Source organism: Actinia tenebrosa, unplaced genomic scaffold (genome assembly GCF_029948245.1).
Source record: "Actinia tenebrosa isolate PJP-AT-01 unplaced genomic scaffold, QUT_ActTen_1.0 PGA_scaffold10__47_contigs__length_13832649, whole genome shotgun sequence".
In the NCBI taxonomy this organism is placed as follows: domain Eukaryota; kingdom Metazoa; phylum Cnidaria; class Anthozoa; order Actiniaria; family Actiniidae; genus Actinia; species Actinia tenebrosa.
In genome coordinates, this window is record NW_028292570.1 from 332,579 (window position 1) to 350,976 (window position 18,398).

An 18,398-nucleotide genomic window follows, 5' to 3' on the forward strand; every position below is an offset into this window, starting at 1 on the left:
ACAAAAACAAAAACAAAAGGAAAATCTATTCTGCCTCTTCTTTCTTTAAGTAAGCGCGAGAGTCTGCCCCTTCGGTCGGTGAATGAATCTTCCTGGGATACTTGAACTGGTTCTTCATTGTGTTTACATTGGGACAGCTCCAAGCGCTTCGACGACCCTGTCCTGCGGTACTTCCAGAGTATTAGACATTGTTCAAAGCCTCAGTAAAGCTCGAAGTCTTGGTAAAGCCTGAGCTAGAAGGAACACGTCCGAGCCGTAGCAGGCTTGAAGTGGAATGATTTGATATGCTAATCAATCTCATACATTTATACCAGTGAGACCACTGACAATAGTAGAAACGTCTTCTACTTTCCGCAACAGCTCTTTATAAAAATTTAGGTGTGGCATGCTCGTGCAACGTGTCTCTGTTGCACGAGAAATTGTACCGTGTGAGAGGGGCTTAAGTCAGTACCGTATGATTCCCACTAATACGCTAACGATTCTTATGGGAAACCATTTCAATATTACGGCATACCATAGACCTTGAAAGTGCTGTTAGTCAGTACCGTACGTTTCCCATACACCGATAGGGTGCTACTAAAACGAGTTACGGAGTAATGAGTAAAGAGTAAACAGAGTAACCAGAAAACGAGTAACATCAAATTTGTTATACATTGAAAAATCGTAAATAAATAATAATGTATAATAATTAATCATGATTTGTATTCTCGGTAGTGTTTTATGTACATGCTGTAAGTCAGTATGTTTCCCACCCATACGATAACCATTCTTATGGGAAGCCATTTCAATGTTACGGCATGTCGTACCCCAGTACGTGCTGTAAGTCAGTACCGTATGTTTCCCACTCATACGATAACTATTTCCATTTCTTTAATGTCGAGTCTAGAAATCAAATCCTAGATCCAACAGCCGTATGTGAGAGGACAGTACACTATAATAGCTCGTCACGTCATTTCTTACCCCTGCAACTTTGATTTTGGAAATAATTTTATTTTTCTTCACAAATGAAAATATAATAGTTGATAGTGCAAGAAAACGCAGAACAGATTTCACAAGAAGACGTGATTTTATTGCACTTCATTTGGTGATTCTCTAATATTTATTTATAACGTCTCCTTTTTCTGAGACAGAAGATAAAAACTATTAAAAATTATGGCTTAAGCCTAGTGTGACATGCACAAGGGTCTTGTGCTAGCTAACCTTTTTGCAAGAGTGTCTTTTTTATAGTCTTGTACTAAGTAGTAATTATTAAATAAAAACCTTAGAAACAACAATATACAGTTTGGTAGAGGGACGCACCCGGAAGGAATTGAGGGGCAAACCCGCGAGATCTAGTGTTGAAATTTAAGTGTATTCGTGTGTGTAACTCGTTCTTGAAGAAAAAAAGTTTTAGTAGTGTGGAAGGTAAGGAAAATAGCACCGAATTTTCGTTTCTCATTTTAGAAAATTGGACTTTAAAATCTTACGAAATTTGCGTGTGTAACTGAATTAAAAGTCGAAATTAGGCCTACTACGAGGGTCCCATACATAGCCCCATCTAAGTTCGTCCCTGGTAAACCTATAGTCAAATATCTTATTAACAAATTAGATCCGGGTTCTCCGGTTATTCTCCCTCCTTGAAAATCAACTACCAAATTCTAATTCGATGTTTGGGCTTTCGCTACAGGTGTAGCTTAGGGCTCTGTTGTGATTATTGCTCCGTGCTGTGATATAACAGCCGCAGTTTGCATCAAAAAGCTATGAAATTATTACCCATGATCCTTAAAGATTCATTTTAGGTTTCGGCTACCGGCTTTTTTTCTGACTAACTATATTAAGCTGTTTAATATTCATAATTTGATTTGAAAAACATATATAAGCATGCATTCGTAGAAAATGAAAGCAAAAATTGAATTGACGAATTTGTTTAGAGAGGGTGACACGTGACAGTTGTAACTGATAAATTTGTAGCCCTCTTTTTTAACGTCTCTGAATGAGACGGGACCGCCATTTTACGTGGTCATCCGATCCACGGCAAAGGTCTAATCATTTGCAGACATTTTTAGTGCCAACGGGCAGCACCTTATTGAGCTTCTACTATTCTCAAATGTTTTAAGACCATGAGCGTTGGTCTCGTATAGTACAACAAACTAACTGAGCTAACTCAGTCATACTTATTACTCACTACTAAATATAAAAGCTGGAATACTTAAATATGCTCCCGGACTAATCTAGTGCTACCTACCTCTATCTAAAAGCTAAAAATTAAACCTTATATAAAACTTATCTTCACAAAGTTTTTAAGTGTGAATCAGTCAATCACGTATGGAAAAATGAAAAATACTTCCGGGTCCAAATCGAAAAGCAGTTCCGAACTGCTAAAAAGTCTATAAAGATTTCTTCTTTTCTATCTTACTTTTAATCAATTATAAATGTTTGCGCATCCGATAAAAATCGTATCTATTATTTTTTGAAGTGCATGATTCACTGCAATTGTAAAATGAATATTAAATTAAGAAATTTGAAGGTGTGATAATGTAGCTACGCACTTTCTCATTGTGTGTTGTCGGTGGAATGTGGAATGTTTATCAGAGTAAAATTGAATTAAAAAATGGAACTTTGGAAAACGTGATAACAATTGATAAAAATTGATAAATAATAGAATGATGAAAATTGATAAAAACGTATACACCTATTTCAAAAAACGTTGTCATCGTCAAAGGCGATAGACGATAGACGATTCCGATATGGAAATGGTTTCGTCAAGAGAAAATATTCATATTCTCTTGTTTCGTTGAATACAAAGAACATCGAATCAGTCTCAGCACTAAGGTCCATGTTCTTGACGGGAATAAGAAGCAGAAACACAAGTCATTCCAGCTATTCTTGGATCTTGGAAAGACCTATCGACTATCGCTTTGCGACTATTGTCTATTGCCTATCGCCTTTGGCGATGACTACGTTTATTGAATTAGGTGTATATACCTGAGAGCAAGAACATTGTCATATAAAGATAAAAAATAAAAAAATAAAAAATAGGGGTTTATTATTTTTTGAGCAAAACAGGAAAAATTATTTTATCTGACATTTTTGATATTATCTTACTGTACGGAAACAGTTATATTTTCATCAATCTGGGGAGATTTAGAATGAAATCATTAAAAATTATTTCCAATTAAGAGAGAATTCTTTTCGTATTCAAGCAGTGAGCGCTAAAAACTATTTTCTTGAAGAAAGGCTGTTGTACAAGCCTAAAATCTCGTTATTCAAAAAGTTTGACTTGTTTGGAAGTGGAGATGAAAAAATGTTATTCGAAAATGAGGTTTAGGCCTTCATTTGCTTATTTCCCATATATTTTCTATTAAAAAAAGGCTGACAAAGCAACATTTTAACACAAATGCAACAAAACATCTTTGTGCAATTGAAAATACCTCTTCAAACATGCATTTTATTATAGGACATCATCAGTTTCTAACTGTTTAAAAAAGGTGTTAACCCAAAACGAAAATTGGGATCAAAACTCATACGAAGGTCTACTTTTTGGCGTTTTTTGCCATTATTGTGCATTATTGAAAAAATTTCATTTTAATTCTTATTCGTTGTTGTTTTCTCCTCATTTATATGACAACGTTTTTGCAATTAGGCGTTATGTAAGCATTAAGAAAGTCGTGACTGCAGTTTTCAATATAAGAGCTGAAACCGTTCGTTTCGTGTTTCTAAAATGCAAGAAAAATTGAAGGTATCATTTCCTTTGAAATTTGGATCACTTTTTCGACAAGTTGCTGCTTCTGAACTGGTAGATTACTTGCAATATCCTTTAATTCTTTTTCGTTCAATGGAAAAGGATGAGCCACTTCGTTCCTCTCTGCCAACATTTCTTCCATGAAGTCAACTAACTTCTTAACATTATCTTCATCTGGATCAATCTTCTCGGTTTGCAAATTTCTCCATCTTATTCGAACTTTTCTTTTAGCTTTACTAGTTTTATACAGCTCTTTAATTTTTGCATCAATATCTCTGAGATGTGGCTGCTTGTAATCGTTTCCTTTTTTAAAGTAAACTGGCAAGACTTCCCGATACATTGCTTCCATTGCTTTCGCACACAGCTGACCAATGTATAGCAGCTTTCGAGATTTTTCCAACTTATCAGTTTTAGCCATGTATTTGTTCAAATCTTTTTTAATCGTATCATTTTCATCCTCCTTCTCTCTAGACTTTTTAGTAAAATATTTTATATCTTCTTCCATCCTATTTCGAGATTTTTTCAACTCATCTGTTTCAGCCATGTATTTTTTCAAATCTTTTGCTTGATTTTGAGAAAGTTTTTCGTTTTCTTCCAATCGATTTAAAATAGCGTTTAGTTGGTGTTCAACGAAAACGATTCGAGCGTCTTTTTCCTTTAGTTTTCTTTCAAGGTCGGGGATGGCGGATTTGGTTGAAAAATATCGAACCTCATCTTCCAACCATTTTATCTTCTTCTTGTGTTCGTCCACTTCCTTTTCGAGAGCTTTTTTCTCATCTTCAAGCTCTTTGGTTTTCTCATCAGCTTTCTGTAGCTGTTGTTCCAACTCTGCTATCTTTATGTCAAGACTCCTTACTTTCTGTTTTAGTTCTTCAATGTCGTCATTTGGGTCTCGAGTTCGGCCACTCATCTTCAGTATATTTGTAGTCTTGCTTTGGTTTCCCTTCTATGAGTTTCTGCAATGAATGGAAAAATTCTTAGCTTCCAGTTTCCTTGTAAGAGCATTTAATTTAGATTTTAAATGATGCTGTGACTAGAAACACATGCAGTACGCGTCGTGTTTTTCCTAATTTCTTCATACTTCTCTCTTCAAGAACGTCATGCACGCCTTTTCTATTTCGTTAATACTTTAATTTCTGCAAAATTGATGTTTATAATTGAAATACGAGCGTGTAATGTGCATGATAGACACTGCAGATTATTACAACAAATTAGCTAGGACTGCGCGTTAAAGCTTACCAGAACGAGATAAATTACAGGCGTATCTCAGCAGCTTCATACATATGTATATCAAATATCCTTTAGGCCTTACATGGCGTTTGTTGAGTATTTAACTTAATAGCACATACATAAAGACTGGGAACTATTTCTTTGACATTTGTTGAGCAGACTATGTCATTTGTCTAAATCAGTACAAGCTGAAAGCTGATGCCGTGATCATCTCGGAAAATATATAATAATCAATAATAATCTTAAATAATCATTGACAGCGCACATGAAACATGTAAATATGATCACATGCGCGTAACAAGAATAAAAAGAATAAGTTGTAATACATACTATATACGTAAGATGTCTATACACTATATGCATTAAAACTGAAGAGACGGGGAGGCAACGGCAAAGGCCCTATCATTGTATAGTTTCAGAAGAGATTCATTGTTTCTGTGAAGAGCGTAACGGCTAGGAAGCTGCACTGATATGAGACGATCGATATAGTCTGGAGCGATGCCATAGACAGCTTTGAACGTCAGTATTAAGATATTGAAATGTATTCGTTCCTTTACTGGTAGCCAATGCAATGAACGTAGGATGTACAGGCGTGGTGTGATTGTATTTGGGTGTGTTTGTTAAAGGGGGGCGCCGCTTTGTTCTTTCTTTGGCAATAATTATATTCATTACGCCAATTTGAATAATATCCGCAGTGCAACACTACATGTTCCTCAAAGGTCAATGTACCTTTGTTACACAGAGAATTTTAAAACATTCCTTTTCGGCTTGTCAAAGTAACTCAAAATATTGCCTTCTGCGATTATGTTTTGTCTTTGTTGTATGTGGATATAACTGCTCACAAGTGAAAACAATTTGGACTAGCTTTGGAAAACAAATCCTTTCATAAAGAAAAGGTAAGTTCGTTTTGCCAAATAACGGAATGACGTCACACTCGGTACTCGTATTTCAATAGACATTTCTAGCTTGGACGTAATATTTTCCCGTTTCAGGTCATGTGTCATTCGAGGGAATAAGAAATAGGAGTTTGACATTCCCTAGAATAGAATTTCCTTGATTAACGGTTTTGCATGAGAAGACACAAGAATTTGGATACAATTCAACAAAGAATCTTATTCTCATGAGACTGTTCTGAAATGGGGAACATTACGCCCAAAGTAAACTGAAAAAGTCTAAATATATTCCAATTGTAATGAATTGTGAAGCAATTTAAAGAAGAATGAAGGCCATTTGTAAGGCTTTATTCGGAAAAACCTTCTACTCAACAAAACATGGCGACCAGCAACAAACACAATTAACCGCTGGCCACTCGCGGGCTCTAACCAAAGGTAACCCAGTAATCTATAATAACAGTATACTCTGTAACGATACTACAATAGTCAATGTTTATAGTTTATAAATCAGTACACCAATAATTTCAATTTCAATTTGATGACAGTGACAAATGACAGTATGTCATTCGTCTATTTGCTAAAATGTATATTAAGCAATTATCTAAACGAGAGCTCAAGAAAGCAATTCAGAAAAGAGATAGCAGACTTTTGAAATTTCAAACCATTATTGATGAGAAAGAACGAGGCATCGAACTAAAATCTGAAGAACTCAGAAATGCTCAATTGACCTTAGAGCAACTGAAAACGCGATCTAAAAGCGATTTGGATTACGCTTGGAAATGAATCGAAAGATGTGAACGAAACTCGAACCACTTTTCAGCAAATTCAGAGACCTTTTCCCATTCCATTAACTAACACTTGGACGTCATTCTTTAATTAGAAATTTTCTTTTTATCCGACATGTTTTAGATAAGATGTGCACCAAGAGTTGCACTAATTTAAGAAGGGGGGTATATTATGAAACAGAATTTTAGCAATGATTTGTTCACATGAATAATGCTTTTTGCATATGATTCTGCAAGTCTACGTGTTTAGTTTAGTGACCGAGACTGTTTTGACTTGGAGATCTTTTTGTAGTTTCCTGTTCTACAGACCTATCTCAAATTAACCTAAACATTCAAGCCACCAAAATTAAACTTGTCTAGAAATACGTGATGTAAAAAGAATTTCAAATTGGATTACCTGGTTATATAAGAACGTGTAATTTAATTATTTCTGTGCATTCAATCTTGTTCTTAGTTGTGAACAAGGCTAAGGTTGTAGTTCGGGTTGTATTGGGAGGTACAGACCTAAGTAAGGACAGTGGCCGAGTAAGCGAATCCCCACTAACAGCCACATCGATTAAGGAAAGTCATTCTGGTCAACCCGAACTACAACCTTAGCCTTGTTCAGCAACGTGAAAGTACATCCATCCTCCGGAACCCAGGGGTAAAATTCTGTCGCTCGTTTCGAGAAGTTGTTTATCAACTAGACGACCCCGCGTTACTTGTAAACTGAGCAAGTCCTATCCTGTTCGGTCATATGTTAGTCTTGTGATGCTCGTAAGTCAGAAACCACTAGTGATTTCTGCAATCTAAATAGCTCTCGGCAGTGCGACTTAATCACAATAGCGCAGCGCAGCCGTGACGTCATAAAAGCGAAGACAAAGGCGAAATTCGAACAAACAAACTTACAAGTTTACTTTCAGCAGATAATTTTCACAGCCGATCGCAGTTGACCTTAGTTTATATGGGTTATTATTGTAACTTTAAGTAAAAATAATAAAATCGGTTCGTATAATCCTCGTAGCGGTTAAACAGAATGCAATGTTTGTCCGAATCTTTAAGCTATTTTTAGAATCAGCGCGCGCTGCGCTATTCGCACCATTTAGTTGAGTTTTAAATCGCACTGTTTTGAGGAGCCAATGAAATTGCAGAAAACAAAGCAGTTGACAAATTACTCTGTTTGAGTCACTTTCCCCTGATAAATCAGATCAGAGGAAAACGAAGTTCAAAGATGCCTTAAGATGCAAGGGCCTGTTCCTCGATATGTTGCACTACAATCTCTGCAACAGCCATAGAGACTGGAGAACCCATTGCTGTATCGTGTAGCCGTTTATAATGTTCACCGTTAAACAGATTCGAGACATAACTTCAAGAGATCCATAATAACACAAGTAGGCAATGTAAGTGTAGTATCGTCATTGGTATTACACAGCAAAGTCCCAGTACAGTCTAGGGCCATTTGTAGTGGAATAATGGAAAACAGAGATTTTAACATAAAAATACGATGGGATCTTTTTGCCTATGAACGTCCTTAAGAGCAGGAGAAAAGATAAATTTTAATAGATCTCTCTCGGCTAGCCCTTGCTGGTATACCAACCAGGTTTTATAGTTTTATAGTTACTTAAATTTTTCAATTCTAAGAAATAATCAAGGAAATAATTTGAAAAGAGGGTTTATTCATTTCACAAATCCTGTAGTAAAAGAAGATATTCCTATTCTTAGCGAGAACAAACATAATGAGTCACTAATGACATTTGTTTTCTTGGCCTTGCAGAAAATAATGAGACATTGAATTTTAGTATTATTTCGATAATGCCTTCTGATTGGTGCGCTGATGTCAATGAGCTATTGGCTATTAAAGGAACACTTGCTATGGATGAAAATTGAGGAAAATTGGAACTATGACTTGAAACTTGGTTAAACTTATCTATATGGCCCAGATAGTAGCCAAGCAACATGTTTCCTTCACAGTCAAAAGTGGCGGGAAAAAAATATCAATTTTATTCAGCATCTAAATTGTAAATGACGTCAATTACTCGTCCCTATTGTTGTTTTTGCTTAAACCAAAATTTCTCATCTGCAAGTGGCTCCCAGGCTAAAGTTTTCACTAATCATGTTTACATAGTCATAATTGAGTCATGTACCTCAATTAGTTGGACTTTCAAAAATTGGGGCGTTTTCATCCAAGTGCCCCTTTAAAAGAAGAAGGAGGATCTCTAAGATGCAGGTTATGCCACGTCGAAGAAGAAACATTCTCATACTCATTAAGAGTGGCTGTCCGTAACGGTCGAGAATGGCGGGACAGCGAAGGAATTTTCAAATTTCTCATATTTTGTCAGAAGACACCCTTTGGTAAGCTCTTTTAAAAAATCCAGTTTAAAACTTCAAGCGCTTTTTTATTTTGGCGAATTTTACGAAAATCTAAAACTCGACTTCCGGTTTGCTCTGGACCGGTGTGAACAGCCCAAAATATTACCCATATTTAAGAAGGCCTCACTCGTTCAAAAATACTCCTAACGATCTGATACTTTTTCAACATTTTAACTAACTATCAGACTCCAAAAGGGATAAATAATATTTTTGGGAAAATATTTTGTTCTCGCTTTTTGGGATTTTTTTTCGATGGCATTTCAAGCAGCTACGACGCGAAGCAAATTTTAGCCTAAGTTGAATGCCCTAAATTATCACCTGGTATATATTTTATTTTCACTAATACTATATGATCTGAAAGCTTGTTTATTGTACTTCTTTTCCTGAAAGTATTAGCCTTGGAACGCAAATACTTCCTCGCGATTAATCGACTCTTCTATGTAGCATACGGCGGTCTAATTTCGGATTCAGAATCAAAGCGCCTGCTTTATAAATACTCAAAAACTTTCTTGGATCACCCAGAATGAACATTTTAATCGTAAACAACATTAGTTTGATGACTGTAAACTATACTCCAGCTATATATTATTGACTTATACTTTTGTACTGGAATATTTTAGAGAGTAAGGACTTAAGCGTACGAATTCTAAGTTAGAAAAAAAACCTTTAGACCCCATCAAACGCAGGGTTTTTTTATTTTTCTCTTTTCTTTGTTTTTGTTGAATATACTTGCTCAAAATCCTCCCAAATTTCAATTAGTTCCACGTTATTCGTAGAAAAAACAAACTCATTTTCGTACTTTCTCAAAATTAATGGAATAAGTTAGAGGACACTATGATTGAATAAACAAACTGAATTAGTTGAGAAGCGTGGCACGTGAACGTCGATCACTTGTACCTTTCTTGAATTATATGAACTAAACAAACAACCTTTATGGTTTGTATTTTTTGTCTTTATCTCTTGTCAAAATTAATAATAACTAGTGACTAAAGTGCGTGCAGTTGCTTTCGTACTATTTCATTTAAGCCCCTTTCCCGATAACGTCACACATTTGATTCGCATCAACACTGCCTACTCTGTTTTTTATAAATCGTCCTTGTTTTAAGAGAAGTCAGTGGCTAACAAACCTGTTTCCTTTCTTATTCATTCGTCTAGAATGAACTGTTTGACAGGAACAATTGTATGGTTTCTATCAATTACGGCCGCAATCGTAAACTACATTCAAGGTATTTGGTGCTTTGCTCTTTTAGGGGAACAGGAACATGTAACTCTAGAGCCTCACAGAAAATCTGCAGCATTGTTACCTAGAGAGTTTTTAAGTCTGTCATTTTTCACCATTGGAACATATATCGTATTGGTCGTAAGTGACAGGGTGCTGTAGTTGGCAGGGCCGTAACCAGGGGGGGCACAGGGTGCACGTGCACCCCCACATAAAAGCTTAAGGTCCGCCGATTTTTTTATTCGATGTGCACCCTCCCTGTAAAAGTTCTGGTTACGGCCCTGGTTGGAAAGTCGAGATAGCTGCTTCTACAGTATTGTACTGGGAAAATTATCATCTTCCTCTATTGCGTTTGGGGAGATAGCAAGGTCTTCAGGGACGGTCTGGCCGAGTACTTGAAAAGACGCAAGCCGTCGGGACCTCGAGCACGTCTCATGACCTTTTCTACAAATTCTGGGTTTAACTTTCTTCCTAAGGTTTACTCAATGTTGAGCTTGTTGACCAAGTAGGTTCTCTGTTTTTTGATAAAGCGGTCAGACTTTTTATTTTCTTTGAGAGCCCAGCCTCTTCAGCAGATAAATCCGAGGTCCTCATATTACTGGACGAGAATTTTAGGGTCGGTAGAAACCCCAACCCCCTCTTCCAAGCTTTGTATTTGACGGCCTTAGCAAGATCAAATAGCGATTGTTTCTCAAGAGATTTCGACCATCTCTCAAGAGAAAAATGCTTTTCAAGAACAGAGAATCTTCGCACTCGCACGCAGCCGCCGCCAGAGCACCATACCTTCATTTAATTAAGAATGTAGTTTACTATTGCGGCTGTAATTGATAGAAACCATACAATTGTTCCTGTCAAAATGTTAAAAAAAAGAATAAGAAAAAGAAAAAAAAAAAAAACCGGCTGCTCAGCTCGACGATTAGCTTGCCTACTGAGCAGCTATTACCTGAATCTTGGCTATAAACATTAATGTTGTAAAGCATAATTTGATATATATATATTTTTTTTTTTTTTTTTTATCAAACTCATAAATAATTCATGAGGAAAACACAATAGAAATCACGACCATGAAGGAGGTTTTATATCTGATATAGATTCGTCTTCATTTGCATAAACTTAAACTTGGATTTTCTTGGCCAGATTCACTTCAATTTTGAAAATTTTAGTGAAACACAAAGGAACTAACCTAGACGTTTGATAAGCAATCTACAGTATGAGTGGCCGTGTTGTATTCGATATACAATCACTCGGCTACGCCTCGTGTTTGTATATCGGATACAACACGGCCACTCATTCTGAAAAAAACGTCTGTCTGATGAGTGCGTAAGCACGAAACTCGGAGTTACAGTGAACATGTCTCGTCTTTAATCCAATCTTTACTATATATCTGTTGCTCTGCATCCCTACGCATCGAGCACTGTTTCACCAGTATAGACCACATTACATACTTTGTTATATATATATATATATATATACAGCCATTTGCAAAAATTATGGCCGTTTCAAATATAAATACAACTATATCGAAAGTATATCAGACAGGGCGGGATATCATTCTTGATATTTTTTTCCAGAAAGCCCTAATGATAGACAACTTGAAAAATATATAGTGGAAGATATCCCATAATACTTGATATGCTTTCGATATACTCGTATATGTATTGGAAGCGGCCATAGTTTTTGCAAATGGCTGTATATATATATATATATTTATATAATGTTATTATTATTGGTAAAAAGATACTTGTTGTTCCTGTCAAACAGTTTATTCTAGGCGAATGAATAGGAAAGGAAACAGGTTTGTTAGCCACTGACTTCTCTTAATGAAACAAGGACGATTTTTGGCTTTTTCATTTAGAATCAAGTTAAATCAATCAATTCTGAAACCCCATATAAAAACAAGCAAAAACAGCAACAAAAGAGAAGGGAAAAAAAGCAGAGTAGGCAGTGTTGATGCGGATCAAATGTGTGACGTTATCGGGAAAGGGGCTTAAATGAAATAGTACGAAAGCAACTGCACGCACTTTAGTCACTAGTTATTATTAATTTTGACAAGAGATAAAGACAAAAAATACAAACCATAAAGGTTGTTTGTTTAGTTCATATAATTCAAGAAAGGTACAAGTGATCGACGTTCACGTGCCACGCTTCTCAACTAATTCAGTTTGTTTATTCAATCATAATGTCCTCTAACTTATTCCATTAATTTTGAGAAAGTACGAAAATGAGTTTGTTTTTTCTACGAATAACGTGGAACTAATTGAAATTTGGGAGGATTTTGAGCAAGTATATTCAACAAAAACAAAGAAAAGAGAAAAATAAAAAACCCTGCGTTTGATGGGGTCTAAAGGTTTTTTTTCTAACTTAGAATTCGTACGCTTAAGTCCTTACTCTCTAAAACATTCCAGTACAAAAGAATAAGTCAATAATATATAGCTGGAGTATAGTTTACAGTCATCAAACTAATGTTGTTTACGATTAAAATGTTCATTCTGGGTGATCCAAGAAAGTTTTTGAGTATTTATAAAGCAGGCGCTTTGATTCTGAATCCGAAATTAGACCGCCGTATGCTACATAGAAGAGTCGATTAATCGCGAGGACGTATTTGCGTTCCAAAGCTGATACTTTCAGGAAAAGAATTACAATAAACAAGCTTTCAGATCATATAGTTTTAGTGAAAATAAAATATATACCAGGTGATGATTTAGGGCATTCAACTTAGGCTAAAATTTGCTTCGCGTCGTAGCTGCTTGAAATGCCATCGAAAAAAAATCCCAAAAAGCGAGAAAAAAACATTTTCCCAAAAATATTATTTATCCCTTTTGGAGTCTGATAGTTAGTTAAAATGTTGAAAAAGTATCAGATCGATAGGAGTATTTTTGAACGAGTGAGGCCTTCTTAAATATGGGTAATATTTTGGGCTGTTCACACCGGTCCAGAGCGAACCGGAAGTCGAGTTTTAGATTTTCGTAAAATTCGCCAAAATAAAAAAGCGCTCGAAGTTTTAAACTGGATTTTTTAAAAGAGCTTACCAAAGGGTGTCTTCTGACAAAATATGAGAAATTTGAAAATTCCTTCGCTGTCCCGCCATTCTCGACCGTTACGGACAGCCACTCTTAATTATTCATGAGTAAACCAGCCAATCAATGGGCTATTTTTGGGTCACATGATGTTAGTCGAAACCTTGTAAAGTGCTGTGAAAGGAATGCATTTCGCATACTGAAAATTTAAATAAACGAAGATAATAATAACAATAATAATAATAATAATAGCAGTAATAGTAGTAGTAGTAATAGTAGTAGTAGTAGTAGTAGTAGTAGTAGTAGTAAATATGACGGAAAAAGAGCCCCAACAGTCTCAAATTGAAACAGAATCGTCGAATAACGATGAAGACATGAGTGCTGTCAGTACAACCATCACACAGGGAGGCCGAATTAAATGGACTGAACATACCCGTACTTGGAGAAGATGATTTATATAAATATCTTGGGAAGTTTGAGAACACTAGTCAACTTGAGAAGAAAATTCAGAAAGCAGCAAGTAAAGAGTACATCCGACGCATCTCAGTAATTTAGACGTCACCTTTATCTGTTCAACGGAAAGTCAAAGCTACTCAAACGTTTGCTATTCCCGTTTTGCAACACCACATGTGGTTTACTGACTGGCCTATAGACAAACTTAAAGAACTTGGCAGACGAACCCGTCGAGTTATTAATGACTGCGGCTGTGAACACAAGCATGAATCTCTACCCCTCCTCTATCTTCCAACTACTAAAGCAGGCAAAGGCCTGACTGAAATCGAAAGCCTGTACAAGACCACAAAGATAAAACTGGCCCACTACATCACATGCAGCTCTGATGCACATGTTGAGCTAGTAAGAATGTATCAAGACGCCAAAGAAATGAAATCCTTAAGATCTATCATCAAGGACGCAAGAACATTTGCAGCTCAACTCAATGTGGACATAACGTATAATGCCGAAAGCAAGAAATCTATCTTAACATCCAACGACACAGTTATAGAAGTGAATAATTGTCAACCTAAAAGTATCAAATCCATCTTAAAGAACGAATTAGTGAGAAAGTACGAACTCGAAGTTGAACAGCAACCCTGGGTTGGACAATTCATGGCTAAACAGTGGAAAAACAAAGACCTGCACAAAGAATGGTGCGACATCTCAAAAGTCTGGAAAAACATTCCAACTGTTGTTTACAGTATTCACACAAGTATTATTCAACAAATATTGCCAACTAAAGTGTATAACGTAAAGAAACTGAAAGGTGAAGAAGAAGATCTGAAATGTCGGCTTTGCCAATCTGTTGATGAGGAGTACTGCACACATCATGTGCAAATGCTCGGCCATAGCCCAATCGCTCTACACATCAAGACATGATCACATACTTAGACCTGTGTATCACGCGATACTTAGGATGTTTGAACTTTCTGATGATAAAGACAACGTAACACCTTGGTACAAAGAACTACCCCCAAAGAGCTCTGTCGAAAATGATGAAGCAAAAGTACTGTTGAATATCCCTATCTTCCAAGACAGCCCTCCAAAAGGCGGTGCAAATAAACCAGACATCCTTGTGCGGAGTAAGAAAGACAAACAATGGATTATATTTGAAGGAACAGTCTGTAATGTAGGAGAGATACTTGATGGGGATAAAAAGAAAACTGTTAAATATACTGACTTAAGATCTAGTCTTAAAAGAATGTACCCTGGATATAAAGTAACGCAAGTCAACATAGTATTTGATTTTCTATCTGGGTATCACACGGATTTGATTAGTAAACTGGCTGATGTAGGCCTCACTGAAGGTGTAAACATTGTGAGAAAGTGTCAGAAATGGGTTATTTCACAGAACTGTGAGATTGTGAAATGTCTGTACAATTGTTAAATTTGTATACATCTTTGTAAAACCAGTCATGCAAATATTTGCTCAGACTATTCATGCCCGCAATATTCTGTATTCATGTAGCAAAAATGTCTGAAGTTGAAATAAACATATAATAACAATGATAATAATAATAATAATTTAAGTGATTCCTATGATAATCTTAATAAAGATTCAAATATATAATCTTATAAATAATCAAATTTATAGAAGCAAAATATAGCAATAAATACTAGCTGTTGCATAATGCAAAAGAAATGCTGCGATTATAATAATAATAATTATCAGAATTAGTATTAGTATAGTATTACACCTTTTGCCGTTCATTAACAGAAAATGTACATTCATTTGTGCCAATAGTTGTATCAATAACGTGTAATGTAGCAGCAGTAAGGGGGACTCCCGGTCACCATTCGGAATCGCCCGGGAATTACCCGTGTTTACGCACTAGCGTCCCCCGCGGGAATTACCCGTGTCCCGTTATATGTTGCGCGAATGTTAAGATATTTGTCTTATATATGCATGAATGTAAAAAGTTCACCAATGACTTCTGTATAATTTGCCTAAGATCCAAAGTTAACATACCTAAGCCCAAGGGTTTCTGGTGTTGCACTGTTATTTTTCAGGAGTTGATATAACTCTATCAAAAGAGTTAAAGTTACTCTACAGAGTGGAGCAACTTGAAAGAGAGTTAAATCTACTCTACAATGGGAGTAATTTTAACGCTTCCAAGAGTAAAATATATTCCTCCAAGAGTAAATTTAACTCTTTGGAAATGACGAACAGTTGAACATTACTATAAAGAGTACAATATCAATAATGGAGTAGATTTAAGCCTATTTTTAGATAAAAAAGATAAACCATGCTGTTTTTAATTCATGTTTGACGGAAACAACCAGAGTAAGTTTGACTCTATTTTTGGAGTTAAATTGACGGGAGTTGTTTCGACTCCTTTCGTTAATGCGACCTTAGAGTAATTTTAACTCTGACGTATCGTACACAAATCTATAATTGCCTGTAGCACTCGACTTCTTTCTTTAAGTTTCACAAGGGAAAAAGCATATGCCGTTTTCATTTTTTTGGCTTTTTTTGTGGGTCAAATTGTCCATTCTCTGCACGATCGTACCGATGGTAAAGTTCTTGGCGCTCCTCGCTCTTCAGATCAACTTCACTTGCGCTAGAGCACTCAAACACTTCCAGAGTCGTCATCTTATGAATCGTGTTGTGTATCTTTCGTGATGAAGTGCTTGCGAATCAGATGTTTCTTAAAAAGAGAACATTTTTGTAGGTCTTCGCACAAGATCTATACCACACAGGACATGAAGGTTGGACTCGTTAGACCACGTGCACATTACATGCTTGTATCAAATTTTCTTGATCGTGATTGGTGGATCTTACATCGGCAATGTCAGGGATGTTTTTGGACTATGACCTGGTATAGAGTATCACTATTTCCCGCAGCAACGTACTAATCTTGGAATTGGAAAGTGCTTGTCTCGGTGTTTTGAAGTTAAAAACCAGCCTTAAACCCATTGAATTGTTATTTCAAAAGTAACTTTTGTGGTAATGGATGACTTACTTTCAAAGGATTCAATATATTGTGCAGGTAAATTACTATTTTGTTCGTATTATTTAGATCAGAAAGTTTAAACTTAAGTTTGTTTTGTTAATAATGATAGAAATTGAAAGCTTTCGGTGTTCTGTAACTGCAAAGCGATGCTCTTATTTAAGCTTAAGCATCCTTGTATATTGCTGAGTATGATAAATCATTAATAAAAGCTTTTTTTGTCCTCTCGTAGGTTATGGGTGCTGAATTATTGTATGATCCTTTGGTTTCTGCCGGAGTAAAGCACGAGGCTCGCACCTCACCAAGCTTGTTGACGATGAGGTAAATTCGAAACGAAACTGTCTTCCAAGATTTGTATTCCTTCAAGAAATACTGATATATACGGTAGAAAAATATATACGACACAGCTGGAACATTGAAAAAAGGGACCGATGGTTAGAGAATGAAAAGATTTAAGAGGATTGTTAATGATCATGTTTGTCGATGGCGCTCGATGAAGCCAAACATGCTCGGCATTAACCATATAGACAGAAATTTGAATTCGAATTTGTTTTGAAACTTGTATTGGCGGTTGTAATGATCTTCGACAGATGGGTTTGAGTTAGTAGCTATACAACAGTGAAATGATTTTGGTTTTGTGCATATCTGTGAAGACATAAGACGGTTTTCATCTGTGCCCGTATTATTAAATACAAGTTTCAAAACAAACTCGAAATAAGATTCTGAAAAATTGACTGAACCTTCTAGCCTTGATAGGAACGTATTAGCTGGTTTGACTGTAACTGAAAAATGAAGAAGTATGAGTAGAGATTGTGTCATGCAGTGAACGCAGGCGACATCAAATGTTGTTATTAAATATACTTATCAATTCGGCATTACTGGTTGTAACTATATTGCTGTATTGTTAGTAAATTATCATATGTAATAAACATTTTTTTAACCAAATGTAGTTTTGTAGTCATTTGTGTTATTATTCTTCAACGTACAGTGGGAATTGATGAAGCTTAAAAAGTAAGAAAAAATCTACTCCTGAAAAGGTGTAAATTTTACTCCTTTGAAAGGTGACAAACAGGGGGTTATAACAACTCCGAAAGGATAAATTTGACTCTGTTAGGGGGTTCAAAACAACTCCCATGTAGAGTAGAAGTCACTCTTTCATGGGAGTAAATGTTACTCTTTCATGGGAGTAAACGTTACTATTCATGGGAGTAAATTTTACTCTTAGAAGGGAGTTAAATCAGTGGAGTTAAAGTTACTCCAAGAAAGGAGTTATCCTATACCTTTTTTTTCTACTCCACTTTTGGAGTTATATCAACTCCTAAAAAATAACAGTGTGTGGTAAGAAAATGCAAATAGAAGACGACACGTCAGCGCAGTGTTACGAATGTGGTAAGAATATTCGTAATGCAGTACCAAAAGCTACCAGAGAGCAGTATTACGCCAATGGAGGTCGTAAGAAAACGCCATATAAGAGAATAAAATACTTCAGGGACTGGATGAGTCATATCCAAGGTTTACATCCGGTATATTTAAGCGACGAAGTAAAGAAGAAAATCATAGACCATTTAGAAGAGCCAACCCCACAAAGCCTACGGAAAGCGTTGAAAAAATTAAAGCTAGGGAAATATTACAAAGCTATTCCCTATCTTTTGTCTGAAATTACCGGTAAGTCTATTCCTGAGGTTTCTGATATGACAAAAGCCGAGTGGATGTTTTGTCGGCTGAATAAGGATATTCC

At 36.0% G+C, this 18,398-nt stretch overlaps 1 protein-coding gene and 1 long non-coding RNA gene across 2 annotated transcripts; one reads left to right on the plus strand and one right to left on the minus strand.

The window, feature by feature from the left end:
• Positions 1-3,106: 3,106 nt before the first annotated feature.
• On the minus strand, positions 3,107-4,672 carry LOC116290973 (uncharacterized). The gene has a single exon (XM_031698095.2). The coding sequence runs from the start codon at positions 4,629-4,631 to the stop codon at positions 3,696-3,698; it is 936 nt and encodes a 311-aa protein (XP_031553955.2). The 5' UTR covers positions 4,632-4,672; the 3' UTR covers positions 3,107-3,695.
• An 11,477-nt stretch (positions 4,673-16,149) lies between these two features.
• LOC148912648 (uncharacterized) lies at positions 16,150-17,605 on the plus strand. The gene is made up of 2 exons (XR_016119162.1): positions 16,150-16,699; positions 16,893-17,605. It is a non-coding gene; the product is annotated as an uncharacterized LOC148912648 (long non-coding RNA).
• Positions 17,606-18,398: the final 793 nt, after the last annotated feature.

Coding starts and splice junctions, on each gene's coding strand:
- LOC116290973 (XM_031698095.2), bottom strand. CDS start 4,631: ATGAGTGGCCGAACTCGAGACCCAAATGACGACATTGAAGAACTAAAA.